The sequence below is a fragment of the Macrobrachium nipponense genome, chromosome 27, assembly GCF_015104395.2.
Source record: "Macrobrachium nipponense isolate FS-2020 chromosome 27, ASM1510439v2, whole genome shotgun sequence".
In the NCBI taxonomy this organism is placed as follows: domain Eukaryota; kingdom Metazoa; phylum Arthropoda; class Malacostraca; order Decapoda; family Palaemonidae; genus Macrobrachium; species Macrobrachium nipponense.
The window spans coordinates 36,365,055-36,380,054 of NC_087216.1; the positions used below are offsets into that span (position 1 = coordinate 36,365,055).

Below are 15,000 nucleotides of genomic sequence, written 5' to 3' on the forward strand. Positions count from 1 at the left end.
TCTCTCTCTCTCTCTCTCTCTCTCTCTCAATCGTCCAATATCACGTGACAACGCCGAAGTGTTGAACAGAATGAATCCAAAAAGCCGTAATCGCCTGATTAACAAGCAGTTAATGGGAAATCACGACCCGATCGTTAAATCCCGGAAATGAATGAATTGCTTCTGCACTTCAGAGAAGCCCCAATCACCAACGCCCATCCCTCTCCCCAACCCCCAACCCCTTCTACTTTGAGGGTGCAGGAAGGAGGAGGGGGGATAAGAATCCCCCTCACCCCGCAAGTTGAGAGAAGAGAGAATGATGGTAAATGAAGTGTCTTCGCTGGATTTTTCCTTAAGGAGCAAAATATGGAGGAGGAGGAGGAGGAGTAGAAGACAGAGGTAAACGTAGGGGGAATTTGGCTATAAAAAAAAGGGGGTTGGGGGTAGTGAGTCCAGGGAGAGCGAGAAAGAGGCAGAAGAAAAGAGGGCTTCAATGTTAGCTCTGGGGGCTGACAGACAGGTGGGATTTGGGGTCGAGGATGGTTGTTGTGTAAGTTAGGAGTTAATGGTCAAGTTTCCAACCGCACAGTTAACAAGTAGTGTTGACTGAATTTCTGTGATTAGGTTCTCGTATTTTAGTTATTAAAAGTTAGATTCTACGTGATGATACGGGTTGGCTCTAAAGAGTTGGTTAAGAGTTTTATGCATTTTCTAGTGCAATGATACAGGATTCAAACAGCAAGTCCCAAACAAAGGGACGTTGGTGTCATCTCAAACCTTTGAGAAAGGTACCTTCATTCTGAGACAGGTTGTCCCAGGCCTTTTCGTGGATACACAAAGGAAGACATTTGGATACAAACTGCATTTTACTACACAGATACTTTCTTCAAGTTGTTTGTAAACTTATTGGTTAAAATGTCTGAAACAGAGCCTCTCTATATTCAGGCTTCACAAGGTAGGTAGAGGACGAGGAGAGATACTGAGGAAACAGGCATTTCTCTTTTGAAGGAGAAAGACTAGTGAGGAGGATGAAAAATGAAGACGTGTGAAAATACAGCTGTTGCGAGTAAGATTTATGATGACACAGGGGTTAGTAGTCTTCATGTGCAGGGTAAAAATATGGAAGAATACTTTTAAGAAATATCTCATTTCAAGAAGCGCATAACATTCTACAACTTTTGACTCCTAGTCAGTTATTTGAACTTGGGTTCTGTTAATATTGTCATATTTAATTTATTACATTATTGACTTCAATACCGTTGAATATTTACTTTATGATTATACTATTGTAAGATCCATTTACTTCACTATAATACTTGTTTTTACTTAACATATATTACCCAAAGCAATATTCTTTTACAGTCAATTTAACATGGCCAGTTTCAACTTATGCAATGCACAATATTGTTTATAAGAATACTGTATGGTAGTTATGGATTCCTTAAATGAATATAATAATAACATTGTACAAATTTAAATGCTGACGTATCCTTGATAGTACTTACCATGGAATTTTTGGTAATTTGGTGATGACAAGTTAATCTTAAGCAGAGCATACGGCTGTTTTATTTGTTATTTCTCCTATTAATAAAAAAAAAAAAAAAAAGCTTCATGTGAGGAAGAAAAGACCTGTAAAAGAATACAGAGGTTTCTATTTTTTTTTTTCAAATATTTTTCTGCGAACAGGAGACACTTGTAAGGAAGACACGGCAGAATGCAGGTGTCGGGAGTTTTGGTAAAGATAAAGTCGAGGAGGGAAGACTCTCGAGACCACAGGAGGTAAGATGTGTCTCACGAAAGAAAAAGACTACTGAAAACACAGGTGCTCTGAGGTGTTCTTTGAAGACTCTCTCCTAGAAAGACTTGACGTGTTTCTCTCGCATCGAGATGCTCAAGTAGGACTCTGAAGAGTTTCATTTGGTGTTTAACAGGGAGAAAGAGAAAACGGCTCATCAATGAGCGCGGGCTTTAGGAGGTGATGAGCCTTCAGTGAGGTTTTTAAAGGCTCTAAAACGGGACTTAGCGCCCGGCTGAAGACCAATAAAGAGTTTAGTGTGAGAGAGAAAACATGACTGAAGTTTCTTGAAGATCATACAGTTTGCTGAATGCTCAAGGGACTTGAAGCAAAGCAAAAAACCATTCAGAATGAGAGCTTTGTAGACATAAACAAATGAAGAGACGGTATTTGTTTCAAGGTAAACAAGAAAGATTTAATAAAGAACCATTTATGAAAAGCTAAACAAATAATTAAAACCTTCAACGATATACAAAAGAGAAAGTAGGCCAACTCTCCTAGACCCAGCATGCTGTTAAATATTCCGTTTCAATAAAAGAAAAGAGATGAACACTCCTGACCTTAGTGAGTTACTAAACATTCCTAAGCATTTATTTGGTCAACAGTCTACTCTGTACCTTCAAGGAACACAGCCCTTGCATTAAAGCAAATTAAAGAAGCTTCCATGAATATTTACCCAGATATTTATAGCACGACGCGAGGGGGGAAAGAAATTCATGACAGATGAATGACGTTCCAGAGGGGTTGGAATTCAGAGTTGCATTTTGGGGCGAGAGATAAATATCCGCCAGGAAGATGAAGGGCGATAACATGACGGCACCCACGCCCAGGAGAATGCAGGAGGATTTAAATGGTTCCAGGATTGCGAGCTAGGACTTATAATCCCTCAGGTAAATGAAGGAGGGTTTATATTTCTCTAAAAGGGGAAGGGGTTTAAAATGCTTCTAAGAGAAGACGGTTGAAATGTCGCCAGGAATATGCAGGGGGTTCTAAATGCCCCTCTCAGGATGGAGGTTTGTTAAAGGCCTTCTAGAAAAAGGAAATGAGTCTAAAGGCTGAGGATGGGGAAGGTTCTGAACTCCACCAAGAGGTTGATGGAGGGTTTATTGTCTCCAGGAGGATGAAATAAGGTTTAAATGTTTCCCCAAAGAGATTAAAGGGGTTAAAGGAGTGTTCAAATGCCCCAAGAAGAGATAAAAATGTTTGGAAGTCCCTGGGTAGATGAATGGGATTTAAAATGATTAAAAAGGATTCAAATGCCCCCAGTATGTTAAAAGAAAGTTTGGATGACCTCATAAAAGTAGGATGGAGGGAATTTTAATACGTGCCCCCCCAAAAATGGAAAGACCTTAAAATTGTAGTTAAAGGTTGCTCAAATGCTACCGAGAGGATGAAGGTGTCTCAGATATGCAGTCATGATGATAAATGATATTTCAATATCCTTCAGTAAGATGCAAGAGATCTAAAATCCCGCTAAGCTGATGAATGGAGCTGAAAATCATTGGGTATAAGAATATCTGAAAAAAAAATACTGAATAAAAATGGGCATAAGGACGTTTGTCAAAACATTTAAATAAAATTGGCTATAAGCACATGTGCAAGATATTTAAATAAACAGGGAAAACTTAAATTAGGCTTCGATTCAAGAGGGAAATAATAACACTAGTTCATTAAAAGGGGTGTTCTTCGTGATCAAGAAGAGAGATAACGATAGGAATGCGGTAATAAACACTAGTTCCACTAGCGCGTATTCAGTCATTAACCTTTTCATACGTGTAAATGCATGATATTATGTTACCAAAAGACTGGTTTTGGGAAACTCAAATGTTTAGTAAATGTTACGGGTTAAGCTTCTGATGAAAATAACGAACGAGTAGTGCAGACCTGTCTGGTAACTCAAATTCTAATACTTTCGAAAAATGTTTTGTTGATGATGCGATAAGGGAAACGAACGATGAGGGGTCGAATAAAAATAATCGAAGAAATAAACAGAAGAAAGATCAATCACTGGCGAGGTCGAAGACACTGAAATGAAGATATGAAACGCAATAGAGGGAGAGGAGGAAAGAGGGGATGGAAAAACAATAACAGCAATAAAAGCTACAATGACTCCTTTCCTAAGAATCCTTGACGATGACGCTATCAGTTATGATAGTTGAATACAGAAAGTGCTCTTCTTCCGATTCTTAGCTGATGATCTGAGATGAAATATTCTGTTTCTATATTCTGCTCCATCATTATAAACACACACAAACATATTGTGTATACATTTATATACATATGTATATATATATATGATATATATATGTATATACATATATATATATATATATATATATATATATATATATATATATATATATATAGAGAGAGAGAGAGAGAGAGAGAAGGGCACACTCAAGACAGGTACAATGTTGTGGAGGTAGTTTGATTGTTTAAAGAAGGAACAAGCTTGTTCCTTCTTTAAACAATCAAACTACCTCCACAAATATATATATATATATATATATATATATATATATATATATATATATATATATATATATCTGTGCCTCACAAATTTAACGATCTCTGTTCACCACAGAGAGACCAGAGTTTGATCTCCCCATAGACAGAGCGTATTTGAACCAGCTCACTAAAAAAAATCCACTTTGATGCAGTAAATTACGCACCTGCTGGTTAGTCGACTACGGTGACAGTTCCCACTAACAAAAAGCAATTGGACCAAATATATGGTCTCCCTATCGGAGGTAAAAATAAGGTCAGTTACCTTTGATGTCGCCAATGAACTACTGGGTCACGTCGAAACGATTAGTCTTCATTTGCACACTGTGGAGTGTCTGCATCCACCTGGGTTGGCTTCCGGCTTCCGGTTCCGTTCTGGATCAGGATCCGGCTTCCAGCTCCGTTCTGGATCAGGATCCAGTTTCCGGTTCCGTTCTGGATCTTGATCCGGCTTCCGGTTCCGTTCTGGATTAGGATCCGGCTTCCAGCTCCGTTCTGGAGCAGGATCCAGTTTCCGGTTCCGTTCTGGATCAGGATCCGGCTTCCGGTTCTGTTCTGGATCAGGATCCGGCTTCCGGTTCCGTTCTGGATCAGGATCCGGCTTCCGGTTCCGTTCTGGATCTTGATCCGGCTTCCGGTTCCGTTCTGGATCTTGATCCGGCTTCCGGTTCCGTTCTGGATCAGGATCCGGCTTCCGGTTCTGTTCTGGATTAGGATCCGGCTTCCGGTTCCGTTCTGGATTAGGATCCGGCTTCCAGCTCCGTTCTGGAGCAGGATCCAGTTTCCAGTTCCGTTCTGGATCAGGATCCGGCTTCCAGTTCCGTTCTGGATCAGGATCCGGCTTCCGGTTCCGTTCTGGATCAGGATCCAGTTTCCGGTTCCGTTCTGGATCAGGATCCGGCTTCCGGTTCCGTTCTGGATCTTGATCCGGCTTCCGGTTCCGTTCTGGATCAGGATCCGGCTTCCGGTTCCGTTCTGGATCAGGATCCGGCTTCCAGCTCCGTTCTGGATCAGGATCCAGTTTCCGGTTCTGTTCTGGATCAGGATCCAGCTTCCGGTTCCATTCTGGATCAGGATCCGGCTTCCAGCTCCGTTCTGGATCAGGATCCAGTTTCCGGTTCCGTTCTAGATCAGGATCCGGCTTCCGGTTCCGTTCTGGATCAGGATCCGGCTTCCAGCTCCGTTCTGGATCAGGATCCAGTTTCCGGTTCCGTTCTGGATCTTGATCCGGCTTCCAGTTCCGTTCTGGATCAGGATCCAGCTTCCAGCTCCGTTCTGGATCAGGATCCAGTTTCCGGTTCCGTTCTGGATCAGGATCCGGCTTCCGGTTCCGTTCTGGATCAGGATCCGGCTTCCAGCTCCGTTCTGGATCAGGATCCAGTTTCCGGTTCCGTTCTGGATCTTGATCCGGCTTCCGGTTCCGTTCTGGATTAGGATCCGGCTTCAAGCTCCGTTCTGGAGCAGGATCCAGTTTTCCGTTCGTTCTGGATCAGGATCCGGCTTCCGGTTCCGTTCTGGATCAGGATCCGGCTTCCGGTTCCGTTCTGGATCAGGATCCGGCTTCCGGTTCCGTTCTGGATCAGGATCCGGCTTCCGGTTCCGTTCTGGATCAGGATCCGATTCGGTTCCGGTTACGTCTGAATCAGGATCCGGCTTCCGGTTCCGTTCTGGATCAGGATCCGGCTTCCGGTTCCGTTCTGGATTAGGATCCGGCTTCCAGCTCCGTTCTGGAGCAGGATCATGTTTCCGGTTCCGTTCTGGATCAGGATCCGGCTTCCGGTTCTGTTCTGGATCAGGATCCGGCTTCCGGTTCCGTTGTGGATCAGGATCCGGCTTCCGGTTACGTTGTGGATCAGGATCCGGCTTCGGTTCCGTTTCTGGATCAGATCCGCTTGCTCGGCTCCGTTCTGGATCTTGATCCGGCTTCCGGTTCTGTTTCTGGATCAGGATCCGGTCTTCAGCTCCGTTCTGGATCAGGATCCAGTTCGGTTCGTTCTGGATCTTGATCCGGCTTCCCGGTTTCCGTTCTCGATTAGGATCCCGGCTTTTCCAGCTCCGTTCTGGAGCAGGAGATCCAGTTTTCAGGTTCCGTTCTGGATCAGGATCCGGCTTCCGGTTCCGTTCTGGATCAGGATCGGTTCCGGTTCTTTGTTCTTGGATAGGATCTGGCTTCCGGTTCCGTTGGATCTTGATCGGCTTCCGGCTCCGTTGGATCTTGATCCGGCTTTCCGGTTCGCTGGATCTTGATCGGCTGGCCCGTTCTGATTCTGAGGTCCGGCTTCCGCTCCGTTCTGGACAGGATCCATTTCCGGAATCCGTTCTGATAGGATCCGGCTTCCGGTTCGTTCTGGATCAGGATCCGGCTTCCAGCTCGTTCTGGATCAGGATCCGGCTTCCGGTTCCGTTCTGGATCTTGATCGGCTTCCGGTTCCTTCTGGATCGGATCGGCTTTCCGCTCCGTTCTGGATCAGATCCAGTTTCCAGTTCCCGTTCTGGATCAGGAATCCGGCTTCCGGCTTGTTCTGGATCAGGATCCAGCTTCCAGCTCCTTCGGATAGGATCCAGTTTCCGGTTCCGTTCGGATCAGGATCCGGCGTCCGGTTCCGTTCTGGATCAGGATCCGGACTTCCAGTTCCACGTTCTGGATCAGGATCCGGCTTCCAGTTCCGTTCTGGATCAGGATAGATCCGCCGGCTTCCGGTTCCGTTCTGGATCAGGATCCGGCTTCCAGCTCCGTTCTGGATTTCAGATCCAGTTTCGTTCCCGTTCTGGAATCAGATCCGGCTTCCGGCTCGTTCTGGATCAGGATCCGCTTTCCAGTTCCGGTTCTGGTTCCATCAGGATCCGGCTCGGTTCTGTTCTGGATCAGGATCCGGCTCCGGTTCCGTTCTGATCAGGATCCGGCTTCGGTTCCGTTCTGGATCAGGATCAGTTTCCGGTTTCCGTTCTGGATCTTGGATCCGGCTTTCCGGTTCCGTTCTGATTAGATCCGGCTTCCATCTCCGTTCGGATCAGGATCCAGTTTTCCGGTTCCGTTCTGGATCAGGATCCGGCTTCCGGTTCTGTTCTGGATCAGGATCCGGCCTTCCGGTTCGTTCTGGATCCAGGATCCGGCTTCCGGTTCCGTTCTGGATTCTTGGATCCGGCTTCCGGCTTCCGTTCTGGATCTTGATTCCACGGCTTCCGGATTACCGGTTCCTTCGGATAGGATCCGGCTTCCGGTTCCGTTCTGGATCAGGATCCGGCTTTCCGCTTCCGTTCTGGATCAGGATCCGGTTTCCGGTTCCGTTCTAGTGATCCGGGGTTTTCCGGCTTACCTTGGTTCCGTTCTGGATAGGATCCGGCTTCCAAGGCTCCAGGGTTTCTGGATCAGGATCCAGTTTCCGGGTTCCGTCTGGATCTTGGATCGGCTTATCCGGTTTCGGTTTCCCGATTCTGATCATGGATCCGGCTTCCAGCTCGTTCTGGATCAGGATCCAGTTTCCGGTTCGTTTCGGGATCCGGATCCGGCCTTCCGGTTCCCCGGTCTGATCCAGGATCAGGTTCCATAGCTCCGTTCTGGAGGCAAGGATCCAGTTCCCGGGATCCGGTTCTTTCCGGGATCAGGTTTCGGATTCCGGCTTCCATTCTTGTTTTCCGGCCTTTCCGGTTCCGTTCTGGAATCAGGATCCGGCCTTCAAGGCCTTTCGGTTCCTTGGTCAGGATCCAGGTTTCCGGTTCCGTTTCCTGGGATCAGGATTCCGGCTTCCGGTTCCGTTTCTTGGATCAGGAATCCGGCTTCCAGCTCCGTTCTGGATTCAGGATCCATTTTTCCGGGTTCCGTTCTGATCCTTGATCCGGCTTCCGGTTCCGTTCTGGATCATGGAATTCCGCTTCCAGGCCTTTCCGGTTTCCTGGATCTTGGATCCCGTTTGGTTTTCCCGGTTCCGTTTCTGGTCAGGAATTCCCGGCCCTTGGCCGGCCTTTCCGGTTCCTTGGATCCAGGATCCGGCCTTCCTAGGCCTTTACGTTCTGGATCAGGATCCGTTTTCCGGTTCCGTTTCTGGATCGATCCGGTGGTTCTGGTTCCGTTCTGGATCAGGATCCGGCTTCCGGTTTCCGTTCTGAATCAGGAGTCCGCTTACCGGTTCCGTTCTATCAGGGATCCGGCTTCCGGTTGCCGTTGATCTTGGATCGATCCGGCTTCCGTTCCGTCGCTTGGATCAGGATCCAGTTTCCGGTTCCGTTCTGGATCAGGATCCGGCTTCCGGTTATTCCATGGTATCAGGATCCGGCTTCCGGTTCCGTTCTGGATCAGGATCCGGCTTCCGGTTCCGTTCTGGATCAGGATCCAAGCTCAGTCACGGTCATTGTCTGAATGAACTCAAGCTGGAGTCCAAACCCAGCTGGGTTAATATCTGCAAACACTCAGGGTGCTAAATTATGCGAACTCTCTCAGCGATGTCTCAAATTCTTTACTGCCACTAACTGGATAAACTTAGATTGATGTCTAAAATCCTTTAGTTTTACAAACCCAATGCAATCAGGGTGGCGTCTAAAATCATCTGAATTCGCTCAAATCGGCGTTTGTTACATTCAGACTAGCGTAAGCATCCACTTTCGTTAGTGTCTGAAATGGTGTCCTGTTCTGTAAAGGTCGATGACGAAATTCACGAGGTTGTTGTCCACCTGCGAGTTATTCCCGATTCATACACCAAAACACCCCTGGTGTGTACCTAAATCAACTAGATCAGCTTTAAAACCAGCGTTCACAATTGGTGCCTAAGTATGCTGATTTTGAAGCCCGAATTCATTGGGGTTGGCGTTTGCAGTCAACAAGATCGTGTCCAGGCCTCCCAGGCCTGATATCCAGATCCGCCCGGAGCCATTTTTTAATTCAACCAGGTCAAATTCAACAAACTAAGCAATTGAATCCAAACCCACTTGCGTAAGTGTCCGAATCCACTCAGAGTAAGTAGCCAAATCCATCCCGGGCCATGCCGGAATCCACCGAGCAGAGCGCTCGTCCAAATCGACCCGCGAGGTCGGTGCTCAGTCCCTTGATCATGTCGAAAACACAATATCTTTCCCCGGCCGTGACCAGCAGCCTCGACTAAAAAGTTTGATTGAAATCCTTTTTGAAAGTTTTTCGAGATATCCTCTATCAGAAAAACAGACAAACGGGGATGAAAACAGCCAGGTTCCATCCAAATTCGCCAGGGGCGCCGGTGGAAAAGTGACCCCAGGACGGGGGAGTTCTTTATGGAGAGAAAAGAATTCGAATGTAACAGAATACGAGTAAATTCAAAATTCCTAAAAAAAGGGGGCAAGAATGAAAAAGGGAGACGTGGTTCCTCTCTCTCTCTCTCTCTCTCTCTCTCTCCTTCTCTCTTACTCTCACTACACACCACCCACACACACACACCAACAAAACACGTACAAAACTCCTGTTATGTGCCTACCGAATGTAATGCTTCAATTTTCTTCTCTCCTCTCTCTCCTCTCCTCTCTCTCTCTTCTCTCTCACACACTTCTGCATGTACCTACGATATCCATTGAAGTAGTATGGTCTCTCTCTCTCTCTCTCTCTCTCTCTCTCTCTCTCACACACACACACACACACACACACACACACACACACACACAAAACTCCTGTATGTGCCTACGAATGTATGCTCAATTCTTCTCTCTCTCTCTCCTCTCTCTCTCTCTCTCACACACACACACACACACACACTTCTGCATGTACCTACGATATCCATGAATGTAGTATGGTCTCTCTCTCTCTCTCTCTCACTCTTCTCTCTCTCTCTCTCTCTCACACACACACACACACACACACAAAAACTCCTTTATGTGCCTACGAATGTATGCTCAATTCTTTCTCTCTCTCTCTCTCTCTCTCTCTCTCCCTTCTCTTCTCTCTCTCTCTAACACACACACACACACACACACTTCTGCATGTACCTACGATATCCATAAATGTAGTATGGTCTCTCTCTCTCTCTCTCTCTCTCTCTCTCTCTCTCTCTCTCTCTCTCTCTCTCTCTCTCTCTCACACACACACACACACACACAATTCTGCATGTACCTAAGATACCTAAAAATGTATACTCTCTCTCTCTCTCTCTCTCTCTCTCTCTCTCTCTCTCTCTTCATCATTTACCTAAGAACGTATGTACTTTTACACAACGTATGCAAGTCCAAACATTGAAAAGTATCCCACTGTGTGCTCGTCAGTGTACAAAATCAGAAATGCCTTTAAAATCAGACAATTCGACGACGATCTCATTCTCCCACGCAACAATTACTACAGAGTAATCAATCACTCGGTGGTTAACAATACTCGTTTTGCCTTCCTTGGCATAGCTGCTCTTCTCAATAATTTGCATTTGCTACCAGTCCTCAAACAGAAGTGGTAAACAGAACAGGAGAAATGTTGGCTAGAAAATAGGAGAACGTAGCTGACGTTAGGGAAAAGGGGATGGTCAAATGTGGGCAGAGAAATGGGACCAAAGGTAGAAAACAAAAAATACATAAGCCAAAAAAAAAAACAGGAAAAACGAAATAAGGATGGAAAAATGGGTAGACGTCAGTGGAATTAGTAACCCGAAAATAGAGGGTAGTTCAAAGTGGCGACGGTAAAAGGGGGAACCTGCCCCTGCGATAATTTGAAGATGATTCCGACCCAAAAACCGAATACGGTAATTAAACTTTATCTCTTGATTAGTTAGCCCTGGCAACACCCCCTTCCCCCATCCCCTCCCCTCCACCCAAACCGCCCCCAGCCCAGAGCGACCATCCCTACAGAGACATTAAAACCATTAGATCCGTACAAAGGCTCATCATAATAGACTCCCCCTAGGTAATGCTCTCCACCAATGTGACAGACCCTCTCTCTGTAATGCACTACACTTCCCTCCCTATTGTGGCTTGAAACAAGGTATAATGAAATGGATGTAATACGATTACAATCCTACATACCGAGTTCACAAAAAACCTCATGCAGACGGGAATGCTTTTCACAAAACACTACTCTATCTGGTAACCTCGAGAATGAGCGAAATAAATGATCAAGCAAAGAGTCAAAAAGGAAAAAGACAAGAAAACCGATCTGCTTCCCGACTTCGTTCCTTCTGCTTCGTGTGATCATCCTTTTGTAAGTCTGGTCCATCGTTTCCCTACCACTTGTGTGTTATTTCAGTTATGGCTGAAATAAGCACTTTAACAGTCGTGTTTAATGTATATACATACATACATATAGTGTGTATTTTACTATACATATATATATTTATATATATATATATATATATATATATATATGTATATTATACTTTATATAATTTATTTATAATAATTTATATATATTTTATATATACATATATATATATATATATATATGATAATATAGTATATATATATATATATATATACGACTACATGGCTTGATAAAGCCAGAGAGAATTTTTAACACAGGAAGAGGTTTTCGATAGAAATAGCTGGAGATGCATCAAAACAACTGACCCCTTAACTTAGTTAAGGAAGTGGGGAAGAAGAAAAAAATTACTTTTTTAATTAGTATTTATATATAGATATGCATAGTACATTCACATATTACAATCTGACAGGAATAATGAGATGACAACTCAAAAAAAAAAACGTCAACAGCAATCGACGTAAAGTGGATGTAATTGCAATCTATGGGCAAAACTTCAGTCAGCTGAATGCGTTTTATGAGTGAACCAAAAGAACTGGAAGGCCCAGAACCACTTGGATGAGAACTGCGAGACAAGAGGCTGGAGATTTGTGGAAACTACAGCGCAAGGAGCACATGAGAGGCCGAATTACACAGAGGTTCTTTTACGTCCCACTGACCTCAAGTAACCTTGGTTAACTTTGCAAATGTGGCAACCTTTAAGCCGTTACATCCTTGATAAATTGCATAACCACAAATTTTTTTTTATTTCTGGAAAAGCAAACAAACTCGATAGATGACACAAACTTAGGTCAGTAACTAAATAAGCTTACAGTTGGTGTGCTTACGACACAAAAGCAAATAAGAGTTACAAAGGAAAACTGAAGAGAATTAATCTATCGGCCATAAAAGCTTCTTGGTCAAAATAATGAAAGCTATTAAAACAAAAAGGTCTAAAGAAAAAAGCAAACTTTTGACAAAAACATTTGGAAAGAAAAACCTTCCAAAAAAATTTAACTATACTGAGAAGAATACAAACAATCAGCAAAATTTAACATAAACTGTTTATTCAATGCGTGCACATCTATGTAGTGCTAAAAGCATTAAATATACCTGGGATGTTAATAGACCGACTCACGCAGATTTTGAAAACGTTATAGAAATTCAGGTAAATTCAAACACGTAAATAAATCACTGATACAGAAAGTTGAGAAATATAGGTAACATCTCGCAGAGATGAATGAAGCTTCAAACTAAACATCTTAATTGCGATGAACAAATGTAATGAGTTCGTGAACCTAAGATATAAAGGTCTCAGGCCATTTTGGAAATCGTGAATGGGAATACCTGTATCTCATGTACATACTTTTCAGCAACTGGCAATTAAAAAATAAGAAGCATATATCATAAACTTTGATTATTTTTCATAATAAGTTGAAGAGATCCTTGAGTGGCGAAAGAAATTTCATGTTTTGTGAAATGGAAAGAAAGAGCTTGAGTGAAGTTTTTAGATCTTAGATCAGGGTTGTTTTTAAACAGACACACAAATGTAGCCTATGCAAAAATCTATGAGACAATCATATATATATATATATATATATATATATATATATATATATATATATATATATATATATATATATTTATTCATACATATATAAACACACATAAATATACATTTACATATTATGCATTTTTTTATCACATCACCGTGATTTATATACACTCATTAAGCTACAAGTGTCGTATAATATCTCATTCACGCTGCCTCGAGACGGGGAATTATTATTTGTAGCTTGATGATTATATATATGATATTATATATATATATATATATATATATATATATATATATATATATATAGTATATATATATATATATATGATATATATATATATATATATATATATATATATATGTATATACATACACGTGTGTGTGACTGTGAACTCAAACTGTAAGTGTAAATGCTTACTCTCATTTCGGCAGATTTCGGAGCAGCATAAAATTCCTAACATACACAAACTATTAATTGCGTGAGCAGCGCAAAAACTTTCCAGCAATAACGGCCAGCAAGGGTGATAACCATAACAATAACCGTAAAATCTAGAAGAAAACAATCTCTCTCTCTCTCTCTCTCTCTCTCTCTCTCTCTCTCTCTCTCTCTCTCTCTCTCTCTCTCACTTTAATAAAGTTCTCTCTCTCTCTTTCTTATCATAAAAGTGTCCCTCACTTTTCCTTTCTCTTTAGATGAAATTCTTTATCAATCTATTATCTTATTATTATCTGTTTCTCTCTCTCCCTTTAGGTCAAGTTTCTCTCTCTCTCTCTCTCTCTCTCTCTCTCTCTCTCTCTCTCTCTCTCATTTTGATAAGGTTCTTTATGTCTTTCTTACTCCTTCCCTCTCTCTCTCTCTGTACTGTAATGATCGTCTCTTGCTCTTTGGGCAAAGATCTCTCTCTCTCTCTCTCTCTCTCTCTCTCTCTCTCTCTCTCTCTCTCGCTGAAAAGCCAAACCCCAACCTTTGCCTTAAGGTAATAATTGGCCCATTTAGAGTCTAAGTAATGGAGTTACAAATGGTTGTATTAAAGGGGTAAAGCGGTCCTGGGGAGGATCTTTGTTCTTTGTTTTTAGGGGACTGGCGTCCTGGAGGATCCCTCTATTACGGGGATGTGAGTCCTGGTAGGTGCCTTTATTGAAGGGGAAGGAGTCCTGGGTGTCCCTCTACTAAGGGAAGTGGGGGAGGGGAGGGGTTAGTTCCAATGTCACTTCCTCTTTGAGTTCATCGAAGTCCCTTTGAGACAAAGCAGCCAGTAAATGAATAGCACGAAGGGTAATCATATCAATACTGAAAAGCGTATATTCGAACCTATCTCATGAAAACTCCTCTATGAAGAAGCTGAATACCGTGAAAAACCACGAAGTTTTGAATCACAACAACTTATTTATCATCTCTATATCCTTCCCACTTGAAAATGATGGAACCGTGGAATTTTGGAACTCGAGAATCAACCAATTCAATGATTTATTCCTCCTCTTCGCCATAAGCTACGGAAACGCGTACACGTTACTGACTCGCGTTTCATATTCCATTCTTTTTTTCACCTATTTCACCTCGCCTAGGAAACTACGGAAACTGCATGATTGCAATGGAACTGATTTGATCGCTTCCACACCACCTTCCCTTCAAAACTATGGCACTCTGTGGAAACTGTGAACTGTGAACTGAGCACTTCACTGGCATTTTTTCCCAATCACAGCTGGGGATTCTAGAGTCGTTGAAAAAGTCGTCTACCATTTCCACTCTCTCTCCGGAACCTTTATTCCTTAAATCTACTTCATTATATCTTTTTTTCTCCATATCTTGATTTCTCCTTACACTGAATGGAATGTAATAAAGAGTTTAGGCCAAAAGCCAAGCGCTGGGACCTATGAGGTCATTCAGCGCTGGAAAGGAAAGGAAAATAAGGTGGGTTTGAAAGCTGTATATGACAGGAGGAAAATCTCCCAGTTGCACTAAGAAATAATTGTTAGGGAGAGTGGATA

At 43.2% G+C, this 15,000-nt stretch overlaps 2 protein-coding genes across 2 annotated transcripts; one reads left to right on the plus strand and one right to left on the minus strand.

Annotated features, from left to right (window-relative positions):
• The first annotated feature begins 472 nt into the window (after positions 1–472).
• On the plus strand, positions 473–5,713 carry LOC135200670 (activating transcription factor 7-interacting protein 1-like). The gene is made up of 4 exons (XM_064229279.1): positions 473–529; positions 1,666–1,758; positions 4,754–4,981; positions 5,024–5,713. The coding sequence occupies exons 1-4, from the start codon at positions 473–475 to the stop codon at positions 5,711–5,713; spliced, it is 1,068 nt and encodes a 355-aa protein (XP_064085349.1).
• A 9-nt stretch (positions 5,714–5,722) lies between these two features.
• Positions 5,723–9,326, minus strand: LOC135200672 (serine/arginine repetitive matrix protein 1-like). The gene is made up of 5 exons (XM_064229280.1): positions 9,270–9,326; positions 8,404–8,597; positions 7,597–7,837; positions 6,702–7,047; positions 5,723–6,570 (listed from the first exon to the last, which is right to left on the minus strand). Exons 1-5 carry the CDS (start codon positions 9,324–9,326, stop codon positions 5,723–5,725), a joined length of 1,686 nt encoding a protein of 561 aa, XP_064085350.1.
• Positions 9,327–15,000: the final 5,674 nt, after the last annotated feature.